The following is a 24,393-nucleotide window of genomic DNA, read 5'->3' as shown; positions in this document are numbered from 1 at the left end:
TTTTGCTATAAACAAAATTTCTCATTAATTTGAAGAATTTGATTTGATGAACATGCAACACAGATATTTAATAGTTTCCCTAATTTGTTGATCGTGCCATATAGGGCTCAAAGTTGTTTAAACCCAGTTCATTAAAAAGGGTTTGAGTTCGAACTCAGTTTGAATTTGATTACTTTATTGAATTAAATTAAGTTTTGGTTTCCATTCAATATGTAGATAAGTAAAAAATTAAATAAAATAATACCGTTTTAATATATATTAATCAAAATGATATTATTTTAATCAATTTGTATTTTTAGATGGGTAAAATAGTGAAAAAAATATCAACATGTGATTAGATTTTCAGAACTCTATGAATACGTAAGATAATCAATGTAACAAATATCCGTAGCCTCAACATTATCTAACCGAAGATATAAATAATATAATAAAATTATGAGCGTTTAAATGACTTTACCTAAATATAGTGACAAATCCCGTACGTTAAAGTTGTTATTGTTACTCTAATACAACATATGAATGTATGTTAACTACATGTTCATTACTCTAAATATATCCTCGTAATATGTGGAGTTAGATATTTAATAAACAAAGGTGTATGTAATCATCTGATTCGAGAGTACTGCAGCATCTCGTGTAGCAACCAATCTCGAAACATTTCGTGGCGCTAATCAAAGGATCGCATTGACTTTAATCAATCGACCTAGTTTGGTGTCTGACTATAAGTGGATCTTATGATCAATGGCCTGTCACTGGAAGACGACCTCCAGATTGGTAGGTCATAAAGAAATCCATTTATTCTCAGTTTGAGCTTGGTCTAATATATTTTTCCTCACGTGACAATTGATACACATAATCTCATCTTGTCGAGCAGGTGAACACTAAAACGGCAATCGACAGCGTAAAACATATCTACTTTGACAAAGTGAAGAAGCCATTTCAACTGTGATCAGACGAAACGTATGTGAACCGCCTTGCCGAATGGAAACTCAGAATATATCTTACCGAGAGGAAAAAAAAAAAAAGCCCACATAATTGGGATGAAATTAATTGTTATTGTTATTTCATGTTGTGAAATGATATAATGAATAGAGACTAAAAATTCAAAATACAGGGTTTGGAAGGAGAGGAGTGAATCCTTTTAATTGGCAGCTTAATTGAGGCAGTTTTTTGGTTTCTTAACAGATTGGGTGGTCCGATACTGGCGATCTGCTCCTGATACTGGCATTATGGAACTTGGTTCCCCTCCTAATACAACTCCGCTTAAGCCTCGTGATCGAGTTGTACGGGTAAGGTTTTATTTTTGGTACTTACGTGTTTGTATTTTTGGGCCTTGTTTATATTGGAGGCTCAATTGTGTTAGAATTGTTGAATTATTGGCATTGCCAGTGTGTTCGCTTATTTTAAGATTTTATTTCGTTGTGTTCTGAGTTGGTTATCTTGAATTTAAAATGGAAGTGGAAAGGATGACTGGATATAGATGTGTTTTTATTTTGGTTATATAAGCTTTCTTTATCTAAATATACTGTCTGAATCTTGATAATTTGTTTAATTATGTTGAAAAAGAGGCTGGTTAATATTGGAGTTCCAGAAGAGTTCCTTAATTACTCTGGTTTAGTTACTTTTACAAAGGATAATGTGTCTCGGATACCGGATATAGTGTCTGCCATCTTACCTCTGGATGACGAAGTGGCAGAAGTTATACGAGAAGCTAAGGCAGGGAATAAAAGGGTCTCATTGGGGCCAAACATGAAACACAGATATCGAGAGAGCATGGTGTGGTTGCAGTGGTTAATGTTCAAGGGTGAACCTGATAAAGCTTTGAAGAGGTTATCCAGGATTGGGCACCATGGTGTTTGTGGTGCTGTTTGGGGATATAATGATATAGCATATAAGTGCCGAACATGTGAACATGATCCGACTTGTGCAATTTGTGTTTCATGTTTCCAGAATGGGAACCACAAGGACCATGATTATTCAATTACTTACTCTTCTACTGGAGGATGCTGTGATTGTGGGGATGTGACGGCATTGAATTATGAGGGCTTTTGCTCAAAGCATAAAGGTGCAGAGCAGATACAGCCCCTTCCTGAGAAGTTCGCAAACTCAGTTGGGCCTGTTTTAGACGCCCTGCTCATTTGTTGGAAAAACAAACTATCATTTGCAGAAATATATGGTCAGGAAAATTCTAGAGTGATTGATACTGTTTCAGAACTTAGGAAGGCTGCAAATGAATTAACTTTTGCACTGGTTGAGATGCTTTTGGAGTTCTGCAAAAACAGTGAGAGTCTGCTTGGTTTTATATCAAAGAGTGTGACTGCTTTGGCTGGTTTATTGGAGATTCTGGTAAGGGCTGAGAGATTCTTGAGTGAGGTGGTTGTGAGGAAACTCCATGAGTTGCTTTTAAAACTGTTGAGAGAACCTGTCTTCAAATATGAGTTTGCTAAGGTATTCTTAGGCTATTACCCAGATTGTGTGAACGAAGCCATTAGAGAGTGCAGTGACAATGCTAAAAATAGGTATCCCCTACAGTCTACCTTCTCTGTGCAGATCTTCATGGTACCAACTCTGACACCACGTCTTGTTAAAGAGATGAACCTACTGGAAATGCTATTGGGGTGTTTGTTTGACATTTTCATTTCCTGTGCTGGAGAAGATGGGTGTTTGCAGGTAATTTCCCTTTTCATTAATTGATTACAAAAAATAATTATATTTCATGTGTATCCAATCATAAAGAAGTTTTTTTATAAACATCATTGGTAATTTATTTGAATGTGTAGGTGTATTTCCATTTATGTATGCATTTGGACGGATGCATTTTAAGGGCCAAAAACTTAAGTTAGAGAAAAAAAAATTCACCAACTGCAGTTTTCTGCATATAAGATGTTGAAACTGCAATTCTATGCATGTAAGATGGTCTATTATCTTCTCATTTCTTGGGTGTTGTGGGATGATACTTGATTATAGTTATCGATTAGTTGGAGGAGAGTGTTTGGAGGAAAGAAGAAATAGAGTAACTCGGAGTGTGTTAGGAATCTAGCTCTTATTCAACCAAAATACAAAATTGAAACACAAAAAACATAATAAAATAAAACTATTTCATTAACCAAAACATTACAATGATAAACCGAACATTTCGAGGAGTTCGGGACCTCCTATTTTCTGGCCGTTTAAGGCGTCGGAGACCTCTCTAAATCAGCCAAGGATGGCTGGCCTCAAACCAAAACCCTAATATTTTTCTTTTTCCCTTCTTTTAAAACCCAAAACATATATTTATAATAGAAATGAACCATTGGATTGACGACAAGTGTCTCAATCCTAACATTTTCCTTCCCTTCAAAACCATCTTGTCCTCAAGATGGTAATTTATAAAATGATTTTTTTTTTAATTTTCCTTTTCTGATTTTTTTTATAATTTTTATTTTTTCCAAACAGCGCCATATCTTTCTTTTTCTCTTTCCAAGAAATCTTTTGCCTTCTTTTTTTGCTGCGTTTTCTCTTCCCAATAAAGGTTCTGCCTTCTCTTTTTGCTTTTTCAGCAAGTCACAGCTATATTTCTCTTTCTCCTTTTCCAACAAACCAAACGCTCTGCCTTCCAACTTTTTTTTATTTTTTTCTCTCTCCATTCTCTTTTCTTCTCCTTGTCTTTTTCTCTTCTTCTTCTTCCTTCTCTACGTTTTCTTTCTCCTTTCTGCCTTCTATAATTTTTTTTTTTTAGACTTTTGCCGACATTCCGTTTTCATCCCCTTCTTCTTCTGTTTTCGCTTTCTTCTTCTTCCACTTTTTCAGCATGTAGCCACCGACTCATTTCTCCGTGTGATGATTCTTTTTCAAGTCAGCCTCCTCCATGAACATTTTCCAGTGACTCTTCACTTTTCCGATCATCATCTATCTTCCCTGTTAGATCAAATGCTCTGATACCATTTGTTAGGAACCCAACTCTTATTCAACCAAAACACAAAAAACATAATAAAGTAAAACTATTTCATTAACCAAAACATTACAATGATAAACCTAACATTTCGAGGAGTTCGGGACTTCCCATTTTCCAGCTGTTCAAGACGCCGGAGACCTCCCTAAATCAGCCAAGGATGGCTGCCCTCAAACCAAAACCCTAATTTTTTTTCTTCTTCCCCTCTTTTAAAACCCAAAACATATATTTATAATAGAAATAGACTATTGGATTGGCGACAGGTGTCTCAATCCTAACAGAGTGCTATTCGTGACTTTGGCTTTGGTTCATTGGGGTGGAGTCTAATAACCGAGTGCTGCTTCCTTTCCATCATTTCATTCCTTTTTTCATCAATGAAATTTTATGGTTTTGCTTCTATGGTGATTCTTTGTATACTATACTGCTCCTACTTCAGTGGTGACACTTCTTTTGGCTTTTTCTTTAACATTTACTTATGATAATACAATTTATTTGTACAAGAGAATTCCTTGGTACACGGCCAGGCCATAGTTTGCTTCAACTTGATTTTAAAACCATAACTGACTTAATATGCATTTCAACTTTATAAAATTTTTCCCTGCTTGTTTGAATTATATTTATTTGAAATGTATGTTTATCAAAGGGGATGGAGCTGACACTTTTTTTTTTTTTTTTCTTTCATCTTTTTCAGTTTGCTTTGTTTCTCATGCTAATTTCACTAATAGAAATGTTGTAATTTACCATGTACAAAAGCTACTATAGGCACAGGATAATACCTCATTGGGTTTCATGATACATGGAAGAATTTGGAATCCAACTGAGTCCCTCTAGTTTGGATATAGATACCAAAAAAAAAAAAAAAAGAATGAGGGGATTGGGGATGGGGAAGGTGGCCTTGGGGACACTTCTATTAATCATCTTGTATACTAATTTTGAAGCTAATGTATTAGTTTATTTGTAATATGTTTTGTTATCAGTTTATTGCTTACCTATTTATCTTTTATTTTCTTGATGCATTTTTGGCTGCCTTTGTATTACTTTGCAATTCTTATTCTCATTATTTTTTATCTAATTATTTCATTTTTCTTTGCAGGTTAAAAAGTGGGCCAATTTGTATTATACCACTATTCGTGTGATTACAGATATTTGCTTTGTTATGAGCCATCTTGCAGTTTCAAAATATGCAACCCATTACCAAACAGGTGTCTCAAAAATTTGGATGAAAATCTTGGCTTTTGTGCAAGGTATGAATCCTCACAAGAGGGAAACTGGAATCCATGTAAAAGAAGAAAATGAGTTTGTGTCTTATCCTTTAGATTTAGATAATTGTATAGCAAACATTCAACCCTTTTGGGTTGATGGAGCACTTTCTTTTTCTGGTAGTGAAGAGACAAATGATGATTTTAACATGAAGGATGTTGATTATGGAGGTAGCTTAGGAAATGCAAAAGTAGGACATCTTTCCCAGGAAAGCTTTGTCTGTGATGCAATGAGGAGGAGCAGTCAGTCTGATTGTGCATCAAAGGCCACTGATGTTATGTATGAAATTGTTTATGATGTTTTAGTCCCTCCAGCTGTCATGTCATTGATACACGAGTGCTTGAGGGAAATGGAAAATTGGTTGGGTATTAACGAAAATACATCTGCTTGTCTTCAAGACGTACCATCTCCAAATACCAACAGCATTTCTGGTAGCAACTTCCTTGCATTGAAGAAAACCTTATCTAGGTTTCAAAAAGGCAAACATATTTTTAGTAGACTTACTGGTTCAAGTGAAGTTCCAGCTGCATGTATCTCTAACAGTAGAGCCATGGTTAGTGGTGAAAGTGACTTAGTTGCATCCTGTTCTGCTGGTTCTAATGGGGGTGGAATGGAAGGAGAAGACCTACATGTTCTGAGTCTGTGTCATTGGCCTGACATAATTTATGATGTCAGTCTGCAAGATATATCGGTTCATATACCTTTACATCGATTACTTTCCTTGACTCTACAGAAAGCATTACGAAGGTGTTATGGTGAAACTGCTGCTCCAAAACTTACTGGCTCTGAATCTGAAAATTCATTATCAGCAGTCGATATGGACTTCTTTGGGCATGTACTTGGGAGATGCCACCCTTATGGGTTTTCTGCCTTCGTTATGGAGCATCCTTTGCGAATTAGGGTATTCTGTGCCCAGGTTCATGCTGGAATGTGGCATAAGAATGGGGATACTGCTTTGTCATCTTTTGAGTGGTATCGTTCACAGCGTTGGTAGGTAATTTTTTTTATGATAATGTATTTAATAATAAATATTTACAATAAAACTATGCATATCCACTTTGAGGACACAAATAGGTACACACTTTACCTGCGTCATCATGTGATTAGATAATTTTAAATTTGAGATGAAGTAATATCTAATCAAGTGATGACACACATAAGTGTGTACCTATTTATATTCTCAAAGTGGGTACACATAGTATTGCTCAAATATTTAATATAGTTTGTATCTCTTTTCTCATGGTTTTTTCTTTTTCCTTCCTTTTGGGGGGTTATGACTGGTAATTTGCTTTTGGTTTTCCAATGGTTCTTTGTCTCAGGTCTGAACAGGGTTTAGAGCTTGATCTGTTTCTCTTGCAGTGCTGTGCTGCATTGTCTCCACCTAATCTTTTTGTTCATAGAATTATAGAACGCTTTGGGCTGTTGCACTACCTTTCTCTTCTTCCTGAATGTTTGAGTGAGTATGTAATCATCCTACTTACTGTCAGTGGATGTTGTGGATTAATTGTGTTTATCCTGTTAAGTCTAATGGAATGATATAAGCTTGGCTGTAAGCATGGGACTCAATTGCTTTGTCACTACTTTGTCCATCAAGGCAAAGTCTTTGTTCTACACAATATTTGAGAGTCTGTCACATTGTGAAGGCTCGATTGGTTTTTTATCTCCCTTGCTCTGCATTGGTTTGCCTGCTTCTTGTTCTCCTTATACAGCTTTGAAAATCAGGCTAACCTTTAAGTGGTGGAGCGTATGAGAAGACTTTTCAGGTTTTGGAGCAGAGCAACTAGAAACAAGATCTCTTGGATGTTATTTAGGTGTTTGTCTATGTTAAAAAACTTCTATGTTATGCATGGATATGTAACATGTTTTTATTAAAGGTTTCTTATTTTATACTTTCAGTTTCTTGCAGTCTTTCTTTTCTAGAGGAAGCATATTCTCTTGTTATCTTGTACTTGATTATTTATCTGTTCTGCTGGCTTCTGTGTTGTTGGAGTCTAATTTGATGTTGGGTGGGTTATGTTATAGTTTTTTAAAAATCTCTTACTTTTTCAGGTATGAACCAGTTCTTGTAAAGGAGATGCTCACTCTTATGATACAGGTAATCCAAGAAAGGCGATTTTGTGGGCTAAGAACTGCTGAAAGTTTGAAAAGAGAGTTGGTTCATAATTTAGCTATTGGAGATGCCACTCATAGTCAACTGGTTAAGTCTCTGCCACGCGACCTTTCCAAGTTTGACCAACTTCAGGAAATTTTGGATTCAGTCGCTATGTTCTCTAATCCATCTGATTTTAATCAGGTTTCTTTTTATTACTTGTCTGTTAATGTCCCGGAGTTGACTTTTTTCAGGTTGTCCTAATTTTTCGTATCTATCTCAGGGAATGTATTCACTGCGATTGCCATGTTGGAAAGAATTGGATTTGTATCATTCTTGTTGGAGCTTGCGAGATTTTCAAGTTGCGGAAGAGAGATACTTGCAATTCTGTAGTGTCTCTGCAATGACCACTCAGCTGCCCAGGTGGACAAAGATATATCATCCTCTTGAGGGCATAGCTAGTATTGCTACATGTGAAGTCATCCTTAAATTAATCCGAGCTGTGCTATTTTATGCTGTTTTCTCTGATAAAATGATGGAGCCTCGTACTCCTTATAGTGTTCTTATAACTGCATTGCATTTGCTTGCATTAGCATTAGACATCTGTTTTCAGAAAAGGAAGCCTGGAGATCAGTCATGTGGAGATTCAATTCCCCTATTAGCTTTGGCGGCTGAAGAAATTCCGGATGGGTTACTTTGGGGTGCTGGGAACCAGAGCTTGTTGTCGCTGCTTGTCTTGTTGATGAGGACGCACAAGAAGGATAATTTAAACAACTTTATGGAAGCAGGCCATTGCACTATTTCTTCTTTGATTGAAAGCTTACTTAAGAAGTTTGCTGAGATTGATTCTAGATGCATGACCAAACTGCAACAACTTGCACCTGAAGTTGTTAGTCATTTATCTTGTCCACCTAGTGGTGCTACTGTATCATGTTCAGATTCTGATAGTGAGAAACACAAGGAAAAAGTGAGAGAGAGACAGGCTGCCATATTGGTGAGACGTTGTTCTGTGAATATAGCTATACTTTTGTTACCCACAGTTTTGCTGAAAATGGAGATAAAAATGGTATTTAGTTAAAAATTCAGCTAGAATGAAAATTTTCACTGGAAATTCTTTCTATATTCTATCTAATTTAGATGATTAGAGTTAGAAGGTCTAGAGCTAAACTGCAGATATCAATGAAAGAAGAAAAGGAATTTTATTCTAAAGTCCATGGCCAGGTGATTAGTGATACCTCAATTTTGCCCATACCAGACCAAGGTTCAGGTAGAAATGGAATTAGTAAAAAAAAACTTACTTTAGCCTGATCAATTAATGCTTGTTTCATCTGAATATGAATTACCTTTCCCAGACTTGTGTGTTATGCAGGAAAAAATAAAAGCCGAGCAGAACAAGTTTTTGTCAAGCATTAGTACAAATGCTGACAATGATTCCAAATCTAAGCCAGGAGTAAGTAACTCTAATTTAGATCATGATTCTGAAGAGTCTGTACAAGATGTCTGCTCTCTCTGCCATGATCCAAATTCCACAACTCCTGTTTCTTACCTGATTCTGCTCCAGGTTAGTAGCACTTTCTGTGTTTATTGCCAGTTGGGGCCATCAACAAACCCTTTTTCAGTTGAATGAGTCTGATAGTATTGTATGATTTCTGTCACTTTATAAACTGATTTCTTATCTTTTTTGGGAAAATAGAAATCTAGGCTTTTGAGCTTTGTCGATAGAGTTCCCCCCTCATGGGATCAAGCTCATCGATTAAGTAAGGGGAATTGCTCTATGATCACTGATAGGATGGCCGATCAATTGGGAACCAACTCTTCTTCAAGTGCACAGATGGCTGGGAATGCAATCAATCAGTATTGCAATGAGAAACCTGGGGAAGCAAATGCTCTTCTTGAATTTTTTAAGGCTCAGTTCCCATCAGTGAGAAATATCCATGTACCTTCTACATCCAGTAGTGGAAGGAAAAGTAATGCATCCACCTTAGAGATGTTTGAGCAAGATATGTATTCCTCTATTTGCAAAGAAATGTGTGATAATGTGCCAAATGAATATCTTATGAAGGAGGGTGGATACTCAGCTGCTGAAGGTGGTCTTGAAAGTAGTCGGCTTGCTGAATCCGTCTTGTTTGCTAAATATGTATCTGCTCTTTCAATGGAGATGCAGGAAAATCCTTCACCTTTTGAAGCTTCTTCTGGTAATAGAACAGGAATAGAATCTACTTTGCAACCTGTAGCCTATGGTGGATTTGGCCCCACAGATTGTGATGGAATTCATCTTTCATCCTGTGGGCATGCTGTGCATCAGGGGTGTCTTGAACGTTATTTATCATTGTCGAAAGAAAGGCAAGTTCTCTTGACCAATATAAAATACTTGAATGTAATCTCTATCTCTATCGAGGATGTCTTTGTTGGTTTCTCCAATCCTATTTTCTGTTATGCTATGTTTGTGTCAGTCATCTGATGCAAGCATTTTTTCTTAGGTGTATTAGTTTTGTTGCATCTTATGAGTGAAAAAATGTTAAAAATTTTATTTGTATAAGTTTCCACAAAAAAGGAAAAATTTTTTAAGATATTTTCTTGTACTGACTACTCAGGTGTAATAGAAGAATTATTTTGGAAGGAGGTCATATTGTGGATCCAGATCAGGTACATGTTATATAAGTATCTTTTATCATTCTGGTTCTTTATTTTAAGTGTCTGACACAGAGTTCTATTTATTTATATTTTACAATCTCAATCTTTTGCATGCTTCTTTTTGTCAGGGGGAATTTCTTTGCCCTCTATGTCGACAATTAGCAAATTCTGTCTTGCCTGTGCTGTCTGGGGATCTTCAGAAGGTTAAGCAACCTTTGATTTTGAGTAGTGGTTCATCATTTGTTGGCAACTCATTTCTGCCAGTGGAAAAAAATAATTCTCTTTGGCTTCATCAAGCTTTGTTACTCTTGCAATCTGCTGCCAATGTGGTTGGAAAAGGTGTTTTGATTGAATCTTTTCCCCAACAGAGAAATGAAAAAATGGCATCAAGTCTTGATCTTGTTTCACATGTGATTGGTAAAATGTATTTCCACAACAAGCAGAATAGTTTTATTGGATCTGCAAGGGTTGGCCACCCAATGATCATGTGGGACACTCTAAAATACACTCTCATGTCAATGGACATTGCTGCTCGATGTGAAAGGACTTCTTTGACTCCAATATATGACATTAATGCATTGTATAAAGAACTCAAATCTTCTAGAGTATTTGTACTATCTTTATTGCTAAAAGTTGTTCAGAGTATGCGAAGCAGGGATTCTCTTCATGTGCTTCAAAGATTTGTAGGTGTTCAGCTTTTTGCAGAGTCTATTTGCTCTGGGGTTTCCAGAGATTATTCCAACATAGCATGTGAGGGAGGAGGTATGATTGTCGTTACTTCTGCTTTTGTACATGGTTTGAAAAACATTCCTGTTCTATATTCTTTAGGCTTTCAGTCTATCTCAAACAAAATCATTTATGCCATTTGCACTCATGTGCAGCATCCCTTCTAAGTTGATGCTTAACTTCTCAGATGTAAATCATCGATTTTGGTGGCTATGAACCTGTTTAAGTTAATGAAAATTTTTTTGAAGACTTTGTAAGGAAACTTTACTGAATTCTTGCTTAGGGTGACCAAAATTTCCGCTGGATCATGTTATTGTTGTGAATGAGGATCCAAAATTGGGTCAACTACTATTTGTTAGGATCCCATATGTAAGGAGTAGGACTTGGATCCCATATTGGAAAATATGGGCTTCTGATATGAGGTTTATATGACTTTGAGCTCTCTAATCTTAATAGTTAGTTTTTGAGATGTGGTTCTCTCAAAGTTCATATAATTTGGTATTAGAGTCATCATTGCGTCTTTCAATTACAATTGTTCAACTTGGGCGGTGACATTGGCATTGTAGTGTTTGCCCATGACTAGCAGGGAGATAGCACATCGCCAGTTTGCATAGACGTAGGGGTTGCAGAGTGTAGTAATATATTAGAATTCCAAGTATAAGGTATAAAACTTGGATCCCACATGAGAAAGTATATCTTTGATGTGGGAATTATATAACTTTAGGTTATCCAATCTCAATAAATAGTTTTTGAGGTATAATTCTCTTAGAATTCATATCACTATTGAAGTGGCATGATGACTCAAAGTAGTTAGATGATGCTGAAATTAGTATAACTTAAGTACTGTATGCTGTTCCATTTTGGGTTGAAATGCATCAGACATATTTCATCAGCTGAATGGCATTTATATGTTGCATTAATGAAATCTGTTAATGGTTGCAACCATTTGATTGAGAATTTTAACTTGTCATATTATTTGAAGGGGCATATCTCCTTATATAAGTGTGCAGCAATCATGTGTGGAAAGTGATGCATTTACAGGTTTTTTGTGATTGTTTTGAAATATTTTATTCTTAATAAAATATATTTTATTAAAATCGGTTATAAATTTTGTGCTTCTCAGGTAATATTTCAAGTATTGTGAAGAATGCTGATACAGAAGTGTCATATCCTGATATTAAATTTTGGAATTGGGCATCTGACCCAGTCCTTGCTCACGATCCATTTTCATCATTGATGTGGGTTCTCTTTTGTTTACCATGCCCATTTATATCATGTAAGGAGTCTGTTTTATCCCTTGTGCATATGTTCTATGCTGTCACCATAGTTCAGGTGTGTTATCACTACTGCATGCCCTTACTGGTTATTCAATGTTCTATTACAAGCTGATTTTTTCTAAATCCAGTATATTGGAATGCAGGCTGTTATTTCATATTGCGGAAGACCTGAATGCAAAACTGATGGCATAGGTTTTTCTGAATGCCTGATTACTGACATATCTAAACTCTTGGGAGGATTTGGGTCTGCACGGGAGTACTTTATTTCAAACTATGTTGACCCTTCTTGTGAAGTTAAGGATATGATTCGTAAATTCAGTTTCCCTTTCTTAAGGCGGTGTGCTTTGCTTTGGAAATTACTGAATTCTACTGCCTCAGCACCTTTCTCTGATAGAGATGATATGTTTGATCAATCATTTCATGACATAATGGATAGCTATGATGGTGCTCTGGGTGATCTCAATGAAATTCAGAAACTTGAGAAGTTGTTTAAGATTCCCCCATTGGATTTTCTTCTTGAGGATGAAGTGTTACGCACCTTAGTACATAAATGGTTCCATCATTTTTGCAAGAAGTTTGAAGTTCATGGTTTTCAAACGGTTTTGTACTCCAACCCAGCTGTTCCACTTAAGTTAATGCAACTACCTCATCTTTACCAGGATCTATTGCAGAGGTTTGTTTTGAAAACTCCTTTTTATATGCTATTGGTCCTTATTTTAAGAAAACTCATTTCTGAAACTTTTTTTGTTTCATCAGGTATGTAAAACAGCGTTGCCCTGATTGCAAATCTGTTCTTCATGAGCCTGCTTTGTGTCTGTTGTGTGGCAGATTATGCTCTCCAAGCTGGAAGTCATGCTGCAGGTTCATGTTCCATCCATCTCCATGTCACAGTTCTTAAGATTATGTGGTGGCAATTCATACATCTTGCCTAATATGCATGACCTGCATGTTGTATATTGTTTAGTTGTACCATCCATAGTTCATATCAGCATTATTCAAAATTTAAATTTTCATTAGTGCACCTTTTTAATATGTAGGGAAAGTGAATGTCAAACTCATGCACAGAACTGTGGTGCTGGTACTGGCGTATTCCTTTTGATTAGGGTATGGTCTTTACACTTTCTTATCTTGGAAAAGAATCTGAATAATTATGTCTCGTGTTTTATTTACTAGTTTCTTTATTCCATTTCACTTATTGCTGGCTTAGATTCATGACTAATAGCCTTTTTTATTATAGATTACAACAATTCTGCTGCAAAGATGCTCTCTTCAGACTCCTTGGCCCTCTCCCTATTTAGATGCATATGGTGAAGAGGTGATTTTTTTCTTTTGTCAGGCTGTAAATAAACAAAGAAATAATGTGCTTTTCTGTATGCTTGTCAATTTTCATAAGCTGGCTTTTGTTCCCCTGCCCTGGGGAAGATAAGTGTTCCTACTGATATTTAAACTGTAACAGAATACTATATTTTTTTTCCCTTTCTTTTGAAGGATGACTTATCATTCTTGACTGATTGAAGATCTTTCTTTGAATTATACGTAATCAAACTTTTGCTGATACAAATGATAAATGTTTGGACTTGATTTACTGTCATTTCTAAAGTAAAAACTAGAAGAAAGTTCAATTAAATCTTGGATTTTTTCTGGTGTTCAGTCTATCTAATCTTGGGAGAATCATTGAGATCAGAGAGTTCCAAGCCTTATAAACCCTATAAGAGAAACACATACTTTCCAATGTGAGATTCAAGTTTTATACCTTATATTTTGATTTATTCCTTTTGCAGGATATTGGGATGCATAGAGGAAAACCGCTGTTCTTAAATGAGGAGCGTTACGCTGTTCTGACGTACATGGTAACAATATTTTTGCTTCTTTGTTTTCTTTTTCTCTTTCTTATAATTCATTTATTTGTTACGATGCATTACCTAATGAATAATAGCACAAAGAGTAAGCATGGAGACCATAAGTGCTCCTCTGCAACTTTATACAGGATTTTTCTTTTTTTTTACAATATAATAATATATTGTAAATGTTAATGGTAGGTTGCTACTCATGGCCTCGACCGCAGTTATAAAGTTCTTGACCAAACTACTATCGAAGGTTTTTTCTTGGTTTAGTTCGGAGTTTTTGTAAGGTTCCTGTCAATGTAACTTCTCTCTTATTGTTTCAATCATATTTACTTAACCATTCAGTTTAATCAATAGTCTTGCTGAATATTAGGGATGGCAATTTGGGCCCGACTTTAGGGGCCCCGACCCTCCCCGACCCTAACGGGGAGGGGATTCCCCGATAAAAACTGGGAAAGGGGCGGGGATGGGGACAAAAAAAATCCCCGTAATCGGGGACGGGTCGGGGACGGGGATACATGTGTCCCCGCCCCGCCCCGCCCCTCCCGTCCCCTCCCCGCCCCTCCCCTCCCCTCCCCTCCCAATCCCCTCCCCACCCCTAAATCTAATATATTAATTTAATAATTTCTAGAAAATTTTACATTATAATTTATTAAAACTATAACTTTAATTTTACTAATTTTTGAATTATCAATTATTAGCTTTTACTAATTTCTAAACTATTAATCTAATATATTAAAAAAAACCTAGAATTTCATTATCATAAAATGTAAATGCACCAAATTAATTTTATTTCAACTTCAAAACTTAGTTAGTCAATCCACTAGGTTTTACACACAAAAAATAATAAATTATAAACTTAATAAAATCAATTGAAGTCAATGAAAAGTGTTAAGTTTAATGTTATTATAAAATTACCCTAAATCACATACATGAAGAGCTACTAATGAAGAGATTGATTATTGCATATTGTTAGATTTTATGAAAACTTTATATTTGAACTAAAATAACAAAGAATATTTTATAGCTCTTGTAGCAAGTGATATTTTGGAAAAATATGATTTATTTTATTTATTGAAATATATAAAAGAATTAAAATTTATATTTATGGGTATGGGGAGGGGATTTTTCCCCGCGGGGACGGGGCGGGGCGGGGATGGGGAGGGGATTTTTCCCCACGGGGACGGGGCGGGGATGGGGAGGGAATTTTTCCCCGCGGGGACGGGGAGGGGATGGGGAGGGGATTTTCCTTCGCGGGGAGGGGACGGGGATTATTTTTTATCCCCGCAACGGGGACGGGGCGGGGACGGGGATTGATATCCCCTACGGGGACGGGGACGGGGATTGATATCCCCTCCCCGCCCCTCCCCATTGCCATCCCTACTGAATATTGCTTCTTGATGTTTTTCAGGGTAAGTAGTTTTGCAAAATGCTTTGCATTGCCGAGTTACCCCTTTTTAGTAGAATGGAGAATAAGTCGTTTTCTATTCAGGTGTAGTGTGTTACGGTTAATTGTACTTTTTATTTAGGTCTCTGAAAATTTTGTTGAAGTTTTGAAATTTGGTCTACATGGCAGATGTCTGTACTGGCAAGTTAAAATTCCTCGCAAAGCCCGAGGATGTATATGGAAAAAATGATACGTATCTTAAAATATATAAAAAATTAAATAATATTGTGAATGTATATATTTATCATACATCGGCATACCTTTCAGATAAGTGATGACGTAATGGAGTTGTATCAAAAAAATTTTTAATTTTTAAAAAGTGTTCGGATATTTTTTAAAATGATGATGAAACAATTATAATTTTTAAAAGGATATATTCTATAATACAGCACGATACATGATTTAATTACCATGTTTTTGGATTATAGTATGGATATAAATTTTATTAGTGTGAAATTTTGAACCTAGATTGAAATTCTGTAAGCCATATATTGGAATGGGAAGACCAAAGTTGGAGAACTCATGCATAACCAACCATGGGACTATCTTGTGTTGTTTGGGAATATTAAGAAAATACTTGTTAAAAATGTTTTTAAGTTGTTACCTTTTTGGTTTGTGATAATTATGTATTTAAATTATATAATATCTTAGTAGTATATGAAACTGTTATACGGGGATTTTAGTATTTAAATTGAAATGTGGAATTAAAATTTCTACTCAAGTACCATTTGATTTGAAACTAATACTTATTTAAGTTAAATTGGTTTGATTCAAGTCATTTCCAATAAGAGATTAATCTTCCTCGATATTAGTGGTCAATTTTTATTATATTCATATGGGAAAAAAAAGACTAGTAAATATGCTTGGTTTATAAAATAATGACGTATTATCATATGATTAAATAGTTAAAAATTGAAAATAAAATGATATATACTCATATGATAATATATCATTATTTGTACACATAGTATTATTGTATAAAAATAACCTTCAGCCTTCTACTAGCATTAGTACAGTCAATGACAACATTGTTGTTTCATCCCTTGAACAATCACATGATAGTAATTGAAGAGGGGAAGGAGAGAACTAAATGATTCTCTGATAAGGCAAAAATGAAAAGAAAAAAAAAAAAATTATACCAATAGCTCTATATTCAACTCTTGAAAAAGAGATATCGCAAGAGCTATGTGCGTCTGGTTTTAATTCCAGTTGAATATTTCAATGACATGTCATCTGTAATTAAATATTTAATTATACGATGATTCATCATTTAAATACCTAATTGAGTAATCAAAACTGAGTGCATATGGTTTTATTGTATAGGCAAAATAGATTCTGTCGATAACAACACGCAAAACCTAGACTGCTTGAAATGAAGTCACATAAATAATGCTACAAAATATGAAAGTCACATAAAAAATGCTACATGATCTATCTGTGCATACTGGAGGAAGAACTTATAAGCACATTTTTGTCCTGAGGGGTGATTCTGTACACTAACTGTTACCATCAGTATTCTTCACAAATTATTGGGTCCCATAACTTCTTATTCTACAGAAATAAGATGCCTAATACCAGTGAATAAACAAGTGTATGAGTCTCTCCAGTATGATCAGGCAGAGTCAGTGAAAGTGCAACATTCTAAGCATATTAGAAAAAGTTTTGTGCTTCATCACTATTGAACATTTGCAGAAACAAATTCTGTTCTCATTTGCAAATTTCAAGTATCTTCATTTATTCCTGTATCAATACAAAGATGTCAAATAAGTTAAAATTCATTGTCACTATAAAATCAATAACTTATAAAACATAATATCGAAACAATAAAACTATGTATACCAATTTTGAGTATCCATTAAGTATCTAGATGATGTATTATATGATTAGGTAATTTTTAAATTAACGATAAATAAATACACAATCACATAATGACACATAATCTGAATACCTAATTAGATATTTAAAACTAAATGCACATAATATTGCTTCATAAAAAATTCACGCCTCGCCTTAGCACAGATGCATATACTAATTCCAAATCCTTTAATACAGACCTCAATAAGCTAACTATGTTGTTTCTGTTGCCACCAGAAGGCCTGAACTACACATTGCATATTCAGTCACTTACAACTTACTTCCTAACTAAGAAGTACAGCTTCTTTTTTACTTTTTTCTTGTCTTCTATGAATTGATGCTGGATTTGGATTTATCTGGAATGAACCAAAAATAATACATGTTTCTTCATCACAGAAAAATATGATCTCCATAATTTTAATCCATAATAAAATAATGTAACCATTTACTACATTGTAATCCATAATGTGATGAGAGCATTGTGATCTATAATGTAAATAATTCTTTGATCTCCATAATTTTTCTCGATTGATCAAAAATTGCAATTTTTTCAGAACCATTCACATGACTGAACATTAATCAAAGTACAGAAGCCCAAGTCAGATAATGCCAGCAGTTTGGATAAAAGGATGCTATAATCGGAGATAACAGTTAGTGAAACTATTACTTACAGGTTATGCCCTAGGTCACCTGAGTTTTGTTGTGTGCAAATCTTCGGTAATAGGACAACTTGCATTCACAGACAATTCCCTAGATTTGGTATTATCATGACGCTTCCCCTTGTTGAAAGTGAATTCAAGTTGTCTTTCCACAGACTTGAAAACAGCAGTGCGTTTGGATCTTAACCGATATAGAGGAGATGCATTGAAAGCCTTTCCAGTAGACTCAATAGGAGTACTTGTATCTGTTGTCTCCCCATCTACTTTTCCCATTATTTTAGTATCAGATGAAGCTTGACCTTCTGACTTTCTCTTTCTTAAAATAGGAGGAGTATACGGGAAAGTCTCAGAAGCAATTTTCAATATAGATTCAGGACTTCTAGCACTTAAACCACTGCCCTTCACACAAGGTGGACTGAAGTAGCTAATCGGTGAAGTAATGGGAGTAGAGTTGCACTCATGCTGCAGAAGACATTTGTTTAAAGGATCTGAATATAATGGAACATAGCACAAAGAACCATAGGTTGGAGTTCCAAATTGCTGTTGTGACCCAATTACTTGGTTGTCAACAAGTTCAGAATTGATTGCACAATTCTCAAGCTTTGGCATAGATTCCGAGCAGCTAAGATCTATCTTAGCTGACTGTGGCTTACATTCAACAAAATCAGAATTGAGAGAATCACTTGGACGAACCCTTGATGAAGCAGCCATATCTAGAACTAGAGTTGAGGACTCCACTTGATCCTTGCCATCTTCATTCAGCTTGCCTAAGTCTCTACTTTCTGATGAAGTTTGGGCAGTTGAATCTGAGTCCCTAGTTGAATAAATAAGATAATGTTTAGTACCAGCAGTAATTTGTTTTGTATCTTTGGAGCCATTTTGGAGACCATTCTTTGCAACAGGAAGAAGTTTCCCAGTTGCCAAATAGAAATCCAACTTTTTCTTCAGGGAACTATTCCAGTGATTCTTTATTGAATTATCAGTCCTGAATGGAAAAATAAGTCACATTTTTGTCATAATTAAAACATTACAACATTCTGAAAGTCATATCACATAGGTAGAATTGTGTACAGTTCACACTGACAACGAAAAAGATAGAAGTCATTAGAGCTTTCCACCTCCGTAAACAAATCATACACTTCAAAGAATGCATATTACAGGAGAAATGATTAACAGAGTAGTTGTTTCATGAATATGAATTTTCACGGTGAGAAATTGTTTCATGAGTATGTGTCTCTAAGAAACTTGCTTCATGAATATGTTTATGAAAAGTTCATGATTATGGGTAAATCTACTGGTGACCGTGTGTAGTTCAAAGATGCTAAATTTAGTAGATCACTAAAATAATATTTTCTTATGACTGATGCCACATGATAAAATTAAATATTACTTGAACCATTTCTTCTCAGAAGTAGTCATCAACTGTCTATAACTTAAACCATCACATTGAAAGCTTTAAGGTGAACGATTATTAGTCCAAGATGTAAGTATTGTACTGCAGTAAATAGTATACAACATCCTAATACAAATTCATTATGGCATAGCATCACGGTTGACTGCATATGAAATTCTTCAAAAATAAAAAATGGTACCTTCCAGGTAAAACCTTGGCAATTTCAGCCCATTTGTTCCCATATCTCCTGTGGGCATTCATTAGTGCTAATTCCTCCTCTAGAGTCCAGGCATCCTTCTTTATATCAGGATTTAAATGATTGTGCCACCTGCAGGCATGGATTTTAGTGAGTAGCTGAGTTACTCAGCAGGAGAACCACATTTAGAAAATCCGATCAGTAAAATGAATGATGACAAAGCAATGAATCAGTAAACTATAAAACAAAAGGAAAGAGTGATTGTCCAAGGTTCCACGGCCACATGGCTGTGCCCAATATTGTAGTTGGGAAATGTAAATCTTGTAAACATTTGTACAGCTCACCTCTCTCGACATTGTTTTCCTATACGACCAGGTAAAGACTTTGCAATGACAGACCATTTTGTGGGCCCATATCTTGACACTAGTTCAATTATTTTATCATCCTCCTATTAGCCAAAGAAGTGACAAAACTTTAGTGCTTGAACCAAATTGTTGGAACAGAGGGGGAAAAAAGAACAAAGATGGCAATCAGGTGCCCACCTCCTGAGTCCAAGGTCCTTTAACAAGGTCTGGATTGAGAACTTTCTGCCATCGATGCAGACATTGTACTTCTGATCTATCAGGAAAATACTCAGCTGCAGGTAAATTGTAAGCAAGTGTAAGAGTAGTTTTATAAACTCAAACAGAATGTAGCTACCATTAAAAAAAAAAAAACCTAGATGTTGCTGCAGTCAACATTGTGTGGGCGCTCAATATCTACACAACTATATCACCTTCTGATGGGCATGGACACAAAAATTTACCACTAAATAAAATTATAAAAATACAAATTTAAAAAAGCATGTTAGGATACTGTGTTCAAGTAGCTGTAACCAGTAAAATTTTTCTATTCATACACTTCATTCTAAATTATTTAGTAATCCAAATCTTTAGCCAACTCCGACTCCAGTCTTAGAATGTGACCAACAATGGCAAACAATAGTGCATGCGACAGTAATGACTCCATAATCAAAATCAATTAGTGGGGGAAAAAAAAAAGCATGAGTATAACATCATACTATTTGTATTCCCTGTATTCAATTTCTCTTCTAACTTGCACCAAATGTCAAATTATGCAGTCAAAAGGTTCAGGCTCCAAAACCTTTCTATTTTGGGTATCCCAGTTATAAGGTTCTTCATATATCTAATTTGAAGTAACTGACTATAGCTATCACTGAAAAGGAGAGACATAGCCCTTGAATTTTGCCATATTGCAAAGTGTGGTCTGAAATGAAAAATGGATTGTAAAAGAAAAATTAACTACAAAATAAGCAGATTTAAAAATAATATTAGAAACTTTGAGAAAAGAAACAGACCAATTTTCTTCCAACTCTTCCCTTTAAAAGTTGCTACAGTATTTCTTAATGTCTCATCCTGTAAAAAATTGTAGAAATTGTTGGTAACCAAGATAATAAAAGTATAAAGAGAATACAGAGCACAAGCAGCGATTACTGAAGCAACAAACCAATGTATGTTTAGTAGCTGTTGTTTATCCAAATTAACTAAAAACCAGTAAACTGAATAAAGCTATAATTGTTCCCATATTAGTTGAATCAGCACTTCACCTCACGATTTATAACCATCTAAAAAAGCAAACATGTAGTAAACAACTACTAGCAGGCAGCCACTTAGATATACAACTTTACACAATTTAAAGTAAAAAGGGCTGGGCTAACCTCCTCTAGTGTCCAACCTCCTTTAGCTCGCCTAATCGGTCCTGTGGCCCTCCTGCAAAATCCAAAACACCAATTAAGCTTAGTGATTAAAATCCATTGCATCAATCAAAATCTATGCAATTTGACCACTAATACCATAGCACATTCAAACTAACAAGCCCTAGTCCAAAAGAAGCAGAAACCTAATATTACTCTGAACATAAAATACATGCCCCAGCTGTGAGACAGATGTTAATCAACTCAAAGAGCATTTGAAATCTAGAAAGCTTAATTATGAATACCTATGAGTCAGTGATGTAGTTGCAGGGCTAGATACTCCAGGGTACTTTAGAAAAGCACTGCCACTACCTTCAGATACAGAAGAGCTTGAAGCGATTGTTAATCGTTTGTTCTCAAGGCAACACTCGTCTACTTGCAATTCTGTCATCTCCTTCTACACATCATCTCCAAAACCCAAAATCCTAATCAAGAAAAGTATGTAAATAACAAAATAAAAACTAACAATTTAACATTCTCAAAAAATAATTCAAAATCACAGAAAAACACTAAAAATCTTACTATTGAACAAAATTCTCCAAACCCGGCATCGCCAACACACATACAGACAAACCCAGGTCTTAAAATTTACTAATCAGATAAAAAAACGAATTAAAAAAACCACAGATGAAATCATAAACAATTATAGGGTTTTCAACAAACAAGAACGAAACAAATTTTGAGCCAATCAGAGCTACTTGTGGTTCAAAATTTAACGGTAACGTGATCAAAAACAGTAAAGCAAAACGTAAAAACAATATTTCTGATTCCTTAAAAGAGTTAAAAGCTTACGTCTTTAAGCGGTGGGAATCAAACTAAAGCTCATCAAAAGAAAACCCCTTTTGTGAAACAAACAAGAAAATTGAAAACAAAAATACAGAAAAATCCTCATCCGATGAACCAAAACACAGAGAGAAGTTAAACTAAAAATATTTTATTATAAATTAGAGAAATGAAAAAACTGTACCGAATATATTGGCAACGACGTCTCCGTTAATTACCTGCAGTTGGAGGACAAAAGTTTGAACCTCAAACAGCACTCAACTCGACTAAGTATACGTTAAATCTCGAACAGGTTTTAAGGAAAGGAAGCATGTATTCGCGGGTAATATTTGACGGTTGGATGAGAAAGAATCGAGGGAAGATTAAATGAATAATGTGTGTTCAATTGTAATACAAAGGAACCTACATCATCCATGATGCTGATGCTATGTACAACAATTCCGTGTGAGCCCAAATGGCCCAAAGTTCAACGGCAAGACAAATTCAAATGTAACGTCCACTGAAGTTTTCACAACGATCAAATCCTTTTGAACTTCTCTCTTCTTCTTCTTCCTCTGAAAATTCCACAAGCTTTCCCTAATAAATTCTCAGAAAATTCAACATGGAAACTGTAACCGTCTCACTAAACGCTCCTTCAAGACCTAATATCTCGAATTCCATCTCCAAGGTGAGGGTAGTAGTAGTGACCTCTCTCAGGATATTTCGGCAAAGAACGGAAACCCTAAGTCCTGTATTTCGGTTGTCGATAAGGAATTTGAGTCCTGTAATGAAGTCAGTGTTCATCTCAAAGACCCTAATACCAGGTGAGTGTTGTGTTTTAACTTTGTGGTTTTGATTTCTGTTTATGTGATTTGGTCTTTGCTGCTAATTAAGCATGGGTTTGTTCCTTCTATAGTTGGTACGAGACCTATCAGTTGGATTCGTTCTTTGACCAAACAGATGAGACAGTGAACAAGAAATTTGGTGCACTAAGTACTAGTGTAAAGGTAAAGTAGATAAATCTAAAGCAATCATGTTTCATCTATGTACTTTTTGTGGTTCTCACTTCAAATTTGATTTTACATACAGACTTCACTTATACAAGAATACATTGATTTCTTGAACACAGCGAGCAGGTAACTCTTTTTTTATGTTTCAATGTTTCATTTATTTTTTACGAGTTCTATGTTTCAACGCGTTCTTATAAACAGCGTTGAATCCTTACATTTATGAAAACTAAATCTGCAATTGTCTTTTTACAATGCAGAGAAGAGCTGCTTGAGTTGAAGGCATGCCACCACTGATCAATAGTAATGCCCCTGATAAATTCTTCTCAAATAATCCTAGATGGTATTTGTTATCTCAACAACTTTCATTGACTCTTCAGTGTCATTCAGGGGATTGGACCGAAATTGGCAGATTATATATATGAACCAGGAGAAACAAGTCCCTTGAAATTGGCAGTTTATAATTCTGTTTCACTATTGTTTGCAGCTGGGCGATTTAGAGAAGATAGGGCTTTCATCCAAGCAGGTAATTATTTGTCTTAAGCTTAGAAAGCTCAGACTTTGAGCCATTAAAAGACATGAATGATGAACTTATAATAATCCGTTAAAAATCTTGTTACAGGCTTACAACTTATTTATCAAAACAGCAAAAGGAATTTTTGATGGCGCAGGTGCCATAACTACTCTATTCTAAACAGTTCACCAGGAATTTTGGACACTGGATTTGCTAATATATTTATTTAATTGAAGGACCCATCTATGCTTTGAAAAGAAGAAAAGATGGCGTCTCATTTATTGTCGTTACAAGTGCAAGGGTTGCAGTTGCAATTGGGTCCGCACTTGCAGGCGTTCTCACAGCCACCGGCTCTCTCACCTTGCCTGCATTATTCACCCGACAACAAACAAAGCATCAGTGAAAGACAAAATAACAAAAGGGAATCCTGGAAGATCTGAAACTCACTGCTTTTTGGGTGAAACGGCAGGGACAGGAATCTCGGCGGTCTTCGTGTCACTGAAAAGAAAATCATGTCATTTTGATATAATGTGTCAAGGAAATGAATTTGAGAAATTTAAACAGAAAGGAGAAGAACTTACTCTCCACGGGCGGCACTGCCGTATTTGGCAGCGGCCGGAGCATTTACATCACGGCAAGACATTTTTAGGAAAAATGAGGTGAACCCAGATGGACGTGTTGATGTTGAAGACTGAATTTATAGGGCGGGGAAAATTTCTTCATTGATGAACCGTCCACTTTTCATGAGAAGTCAGTTTAGCCCCAACTTCTTGAATCCGAAAATTTCTTCATTGATGAACCGAGTCTTATGTGAATGGGATAAGATAATATATTCCACATTTTAAGAGAATGGCAGTACTTGTAACCGATCAAACGCTTCTAGTTTGGAATTTGGATTACAGGTCCCTTGCATTACTAAGCATTTTGCCTTCTCAGAGACTCATTCATGAGGCCAAAAAACCAATTAGGCCCATTTGCCCGAAAAAGCAATCAAGTTTTTCAGTAACTGATTGATCCAATAATTTTAATAAAAAATATTTTTTATAA

At 35.5% G+C, this 24,393-nt stretch overlaps 2 protein-coding genes and 1 long non-coding RNA gene across 17 annotated transcripts; 2 read left to right on the top strand and 1 right to left on the bottom strand.

Moving 5' to 3' along the window:
* The first annotated feature begins 637 nt into the window (after positions 1 to 637).
* Positions 638 to 15,457, top strand: LOC123201615 (E3 ubiquitin-protein ligase PRT6-like). 8 transcript variants are annotated; one of them, XR_006498862.1, is made up of 20 exons: positions 788 to 960; positions 1,186 to 1,289; positions 1,567 to 2,670; positions 5,025 to 6,181; positions 6,511 to 6,651; positions 7,241 to 7,484; positions 7,564 to 8,274; positions 8,650 to 8,841; positions 8,974 to 9,623; positions 9,875 to 9,926; positions 10,043 to 10,676; positions 11,764 to 11,972; positions 12,061 to 12,590; positions 12,674 to 12,778; positions 12,955 to 13,021; positions 13,155 to 13,232; positions 13,699 to 13,767; positions 13,957 to 14,043; positions 15,173 to 15,253; positions 15,338 to 15,457. XR_006498862.1 is itself a non-coding variant. In XM_044617193.1 (19 exons), exons 3-19 carry the CDS (start codon positions 1,230 to 1,232, stop codon positions 14,029 to 14,031), a joined length of 6,078 nt encoding a protein of 2,025 aa, XP_044473128.1. In that variant the 5' UTR covers positions 638 to 774; positions 875 to 960; positions 1,186 to 1,229; the 3' UTR covers positions 14,032 to 14,111. The 8 variants fall into 8 exon arrangements, 5 of the variants coding, with proteins under 5 accessions (XP_044473128.1, XP_044473130.1, XP_044473126.1 ...); XR_006498863.1 differs by having other exon boundaries at positions 13,957 to 14,048; XR_006498861.1 differs by having other exon boundaries at positions 13,957 to 14,060.
* Positions 15,458 to 16,544: 1,087 nt separating this feature from the next.
* LOC123201277 (transcription factor MYB3R-5-like) lies at positions 16,545 to 22,246 on the bottom strand. 8 transcript variants are annotated; one of them, XM_044616708.1, is made up of 10 exons: positions 21,856 to 21,978; positions 21,586 to 21,654; positions 21,309 to 21,460; positions 21,028 to 21,079; positions 20,668 to 20,725; positions 19,853 to 19,947; positions 19,655 to 19,758; positions 19,314 to 19,442; positions 17,734 to 18,706; positions 16,545 to 16,948 (listed from the first exon to the last, which is right to left on the bottom strand). In XM_044616708.1, exons 2-9 carry the CDS (start codon positions 21,625 to 21,627, stop codon positions 17,749 to 17,751), a joined length of 1,590 nt encoding a protein of 529 aa, XP_044472643.1. In that variant the 5' UTR covers positions 21,628 to 21,654; positions 21,856 to 21,978; the 3' UTR covers positions 16,545 to 16,948; positions 17,734 to 17,748. The 8 variants fall into 8 exon arrangements, with proteins under 8 accessions (XP_044472643.1, XP_044472645.1, XP_044472648.1 ...); XM_044616710.1 differs by lacking the exons at positions 21,586 to 21,654; positions 21,856 to 21,978 and adding an exon at positions 22,031 to 22,246 and having other exon boundaries at positions 21,309 to 21,488; XM_044616713.1 differs by lacking the exons at positions 21,586 to 21,654; positions 21,856 to 21,978 and adding an exon at positions 22,031 to 22,246.
* A 60-nt stretch (positions 22,247 to 22,306) lies between these two features.
* On the top strand, positions 22,307 to 24,393 carry LOC123201278. The gene is made up of 5 exons (XR_006498797.1): positions 22,307 to 22,649; positions 22,742 to 22,832; positions 22,915 to 22,961; positions 23,093 to 23,358; positions 23,455 to 24,393. It is a non-coding gene; the product is annotated as an uncharacterized LOC123201278 (long non-coding RNA).

Source organism: Mangifera indica, chromosome 18, assembly GCF_011075055.1.
Source record: "Mangifera indica cultivar Alphonso chromosome 18, CATAS_Mindica_2.1, whole genome shotgun sequence".
Classification (NCBI taxonomy): domain Eukaryota; kingdom Viridiplantae; phylum Streptophyta; class Magnoliopsida; order Sapindales; family Anacardiaceae; genus Mangifera; species Mangifera indica.
This window is presented reverse-complemented; position numbering and strand designations above follow the sequence as displayed.